This window comes from Marmota marmota, unplaced genomic scaffold (assembly GCF_001458135.2).
Source record: "Marmota marmota marmota unplaced genomic scaffold, marMar, whole genome shotgun sequence".
NCBI lineage: Eukaryota > Metazoa > Chordata > Mammalia > Rodentia > Sciuridae > Marmota > Marmota marmota.
The window spans coordinates 192520-197570 of record NW_026000242.1 but is presented as its reverse complement, the minus strand read 5'-3'; the positions used below and the strand labels follow the sequence as shown (position 1 = coordinate 197570).

Below are 5051 nucleotides of genomic sequence, written 5' to 3'. Positions count from 1 at the left end.
TATATATATATATATATATGCAATTGATCACATAAATAAAATCAAAGACAAAATTACAAAATGCCCTTAATAAGTACAGAAAAAAAAATCTCTTGAAAAAGTTCAGCACCTATTCATGCTAAAAATGCTGAAAAAACTAGGGGTAGACAGAACTTACCTCAGCATCACAGAGGCTATATATGACAAACTCAAAGCCAATAGTGAATGGAGAAAAACTGCATGTATTTCCTTGAAAATCAGGAGAAAGGCAAGGATATCTACTGTCACCACTTCCATTCAAGGTAATTCTTGAAACTCTAGCTAAAGAAACCAGGCAAGAGAATAAACTTCAAGGGAAGCAAATTTTAAAACAAGATTATTATATTTCTGCTTGCTTATGACATGATAGAAGACACAAAAACTCCTCCAGAAGACTTCTAAAGATGATAAACAAAATAACAGGATATAAGATCAACATGCAAAAATTAATTGCTTTCTTGTACTCTAACAATGAATCTGCTATGAAAGAAATCAACTACTCCATTCATAATTGTGTCCAAAAATGACTTATAAATAAATCTAACCAAGGAAGCAAAGGATGTATACAGTGAAAATTATAAAACATGGAAGACAGAAGTACTAAAAGACCCTAGAATATGGAAAGACCTACCATGTTCATGGATAAATATAATTAATATAATCAAAGTGACTATACTATCAAAAGCAATCTACAGATTCAATGCAATTTACATTGCATTCCAATGCAAGTATCAATGACATTAATACAGAGAAATAAGAGATCTAGAATAGGTAAACTAATCATGAGTAATAAGAGCAATGTCAGAGGTGTCACAATATCTGATACAAATTACACTATAGTTCTACAGTAACAAAAACAACTCAACTAGTATTGACATCAAAACAGACATGAAGGCCAATAGGATAGAAGACAGATACAAACTCACATAGTCATATGATAGTTAACAAAGGGGCTAAAAACATATACTGGAGCAAAGGTAGACTTTTAAACAAATGGTATTATAAAAACTGGATATCCATATTTCAATGAAACTAGATTCTGACCTCTCACCCTGCACAAAAATTAACTCAAATACTTAGTAATTAGACCATAAATAGCTAAACTGCTAAAAGAAAATATAGGGGAACACTGTAACACATTGACACAAGCACCATCTTCCTTAATAAGACTTCTAAAGCTCAAGAAATAATATCAAGAATTGATCAATGGAATGTCACTAAATTCAATTTTTTTTTCTCTACATCATGGAAACAATTAAGAACATGAAGAGACAGTCTAGAGAATGTGAGAATTCTTTGTTAGCTGTTTGTCTGACAAAGGATTAATACTCAGAATATATAATGAACTCAAAAACCTATACCCCCAGTATACTAATAACCCACAGTAGATCTAACTTGACAATAGACCTAAATACTAATAACCCACAATAGATCTAAGTTGACAATTGATCTAAAAAGATATTCCTCCAAAGAAGAAATAAAAATGGCTAACAAATATATGAAAAACTGTTCAATATCCTTAACAATAAGAAATATGTAAATCACAACAACATTGAGAGTCCATCTCACCACAGAATGTCAGTCATCAAGAATTCAAATAACAAAAATTGCTGGTGAGGATGTGGGGGAAATGGTACACTTACACATTGTTGGTGGAGCTGAAAAATAGTATAAAAACTTTGAAAAGCACATGGAGATTATTCAAAAGACTAGGAATTAACCACTATATGGCACAGCTATTTCACTACTTGGTATTTATCCAATGAACTAAAATCAGCCTACTATAGTGATTCATGCATATCAATGTTTATAGCAACACAATCTATAATAGCCAGTTATGGAAACAGTCTAAGTGTTCATCAATGGAAAATGGATACAGAAAATGTGATACACACACACACTCTCTCTCACACACACACACACACAATGGATTTCTACTTAACGATAAAGAAGAATAAACTTTTGTCATTTGTAGGTAAATGGATGGAACTGGGAGCATTATGCTAAGTGAAATAAGCTAGAGTCAGAGAGTGAAGGGTTGGAAATTTTTCATTTTTTTTTTCTTATATTCAGACACTAGAGAGAAAAAAAAGAATGGAGAATAGAAGTGGGGAAGTAGAAAGATGAAAAATTTGGAAATGTAATTCACCAAATTGTACTGTGTGAATATATGACTATATTACAATTCATTTCAATTTCATGTACAATTATTATGCACCAATTAAAAAGTAAACACACAGAAGGAAAACCAATAGATGGGAAGAAGAAGATCAGGGGAAGGTGTCAGGGAGGGAAAGTGCTCCAAACAAATCAAGATACCACATTATTAGAATCCATGGCCAGCACAGCAGGTGAAAGGACAGAGAAGGAGGTCAGGATATACATACTTAAAATGTTCTGTGAATTAAAGAATGATATAAGAGGGCAAATACAGGCAGCAATGGATTATTTTGACAAAGAGCCACATAAGCAAATGCAGGAAGCAAAAAATTACTTCAATAGGGAGACAGAGGTTCTAAAGAAAAAAAAAAACAAACAGAAATCCTTAAAATGAAAGGAACAATAAACCAAATTAAAAGTTCAATTGAAAGCATCACCAACAGATTAAACCACTTATAAGACAGAACCTCAGACAATGAAGACAAATTATATAATCTTGAAAAGAATGTAGACCACATAGTGAAAATGGTAAGAAACCATGAGCATAACATTCAAGAAATATGGGATAGCATAAAAAGACCAAATTTAATAGTTATTGGAATATAGGAAGGCATAGAGTTTCAACCCAAAGGAATGAACAATCTCTTCAATGAAATAATATCAGAAAATTTTCCAAACATGAAGAACAAATTGGAAAACCAAATTCAAGAGGCTTACAGGACACCAAATGTACAAAATCACAACAGATCCACACCAAGGCACATTATGATGAAAATGCCTAACATACAGAATAAGGAGAGAATATTAAAAGCCACAAGAGAAAGAAATCACATTACATACAGGGGGAAAACAATTAGGTTATGTGACGATTTTTGAACCCAGAGCTTGAAAGCTAGAAGATCCTGGAACAACATATATCAAGCTCTGAAAGAAAATGGATGCCAGCCAAGAATTTTGTATCCAGCCAAATTAAGCTTTAGATTTGATGAAGAAATAAAAACCTTCCATGATAACAAAAAAAAAATAGTAAAAGAATTTACAACTAGAAATCCTGTACTACAGAATATCCTTGGTAAAATATTCTATCAAGAGGAAATAATAAACAACAATGAAAAGCAGAAGAGGGAGCTATTACACTAAAGGAAAAGCTAATCAAAGAAGAAACCAAGTCAAGTTAAATAATAAAAATAAGCAAAAATAGCTGGGAATACAAATCCTGTCTCAATAATAACTCTGAATGTTAACAGCCTAATCTCACCAATCAAAAGACATAGGCTAGCTGATTGAATTAAAATAAAAGACCCAACAATATGTTGCCCCCAGGAGACTCATCTTATAGGAAAAGACAGCCACAGACTGAAGGTGAAAGATTGGGAATAACCTTACCACTCATGGGGACTGTGGATGCAAGCAAGGTTTCCATCCTCATATCAAATAAAATAGACTTTAAGCTAAAGTTAATCAAAAGGGATAGAGAAGAACATTTCATACCGCTCAAGGTAAACATACACCAATAAGACATAACAATTATAAATATAATTGCTCCCAAATAATGGAGCATCTATGTTCATCAAACAAACTCTTTTCAAGTTCAAGAGTCAAATTGAGCACAACACAATAATTCTAAGTGACTTTAACACACCTCTTTCACCTCTAGATATGTCTGTCAAATAAAAGCTGAACAAAGAAACTATAAACCTCAGTAACACAATCAATAACTTAGGCTTAACTGACATTTATAGAATATTTCATTCTTCAATGAGCATATACAATTTCTTCTCAGCAGCACATGGATCCTTCTCTAAAATAGATCATATATTATGCCAAAAGCAATTTTTAATAAATACAAAAAAGTAGAGATACTACCCTGCTCTCCATTAAATCACAATGGAATAAAATTGGAAATCAATGATAAATTAATAAATAAAAACTACTCCAGCACCCGGAGACTAAATAATATGCTACTGAATGAACAATGGGTTGCAAAAGACATCAAGAAGGTGAGTAAAAAAATCCTAGAAGTAAATGAGAACACTGATACAACATTATCAAAATCTCTGAGATACTATGAAGGCAGTACTTACAGGAAAGTACATTGCATGGAATTCATCCCGTAAAAGAAGAAAAAGTCAACAAATAAATGACCTAACATAAATGTCCTCGAAGAAGAAGTCAACACCAAAAGCAGTAGAAGATAGGAATAATTAAAATCAGACCTGAATTTAATGAAATTGAAACAAAAGAAACAATTAGAAAAATTGATAAAACAAAAGGAACAATTAGAAAAATTGATAAAACAAAAAGTTGGTTTTATGAAAAACATAAATAAAATTGACAAATCCTTAGATACCCTAACAAAGAGAAGGAGAAAGAAAACTCAAATCACTAACATATGTAATGAAAAAGGAAATATCACAGGCATTACAGAATTACAGAAGAGAATTAGAAATTATTTTGAAAACTTGTACTCTAATAAAATAGAGAATATTGAAGGCATTGACAAATTTCTAAAGTCATATGAGTTGCCAATATTGAATCAGGATTATATACACATTTTAAACAGATCATTTTCAAACAAGATAATAGAAGATGCCATCAGAAGCCTAACAACCAAGAAAAGCCCAAGAGAAGATGGATACTCAGATGAGTTCCACAAGACCTCTAAAGAAGAACTAATACCTATATTCTACAAATTATTTTATGAAATAGAAAAAGAAGGAACACTTCCAAACTCAATTTATGAGGCCAATAGAATCCTGATTCTAAAACAGGCAAAGACATATCAAAGAAAGAAAATTTAAGATCAATATCTATAATGAATATATGTGCAAAAATTCTCAATAAAATTCTGGCAAACAGAATACAAAAACATA

The 5051-nt window shown here is 31.6% G+C and overlaps 1 protein-coding gene across 1 annotated transcript in view; it reads left to right on the top strand.

Moving 5' to 3' along the window:
- Nucleotides 1–2619, top strand: part of LOC107145954 (putative olfactory receptor 10D3) — an 11004-nt gene extending 8385 nt beyond the window's left edge. Inside the window, exon 2 of the mRNA XM_048795773.1 lies at nt 2453–2619. Coding sequence (XP_048651730.1) covers nt 2453–2537 — 85 coding nt within the window. The 3' untranslated portion in view covers nt 2538–2619. The remainder of the gene's footprint in view (nt 1–2452) is intronic.
- The last annotated feature ends 2432 nt before the right edge of the window (nt 2620–5051 follow it).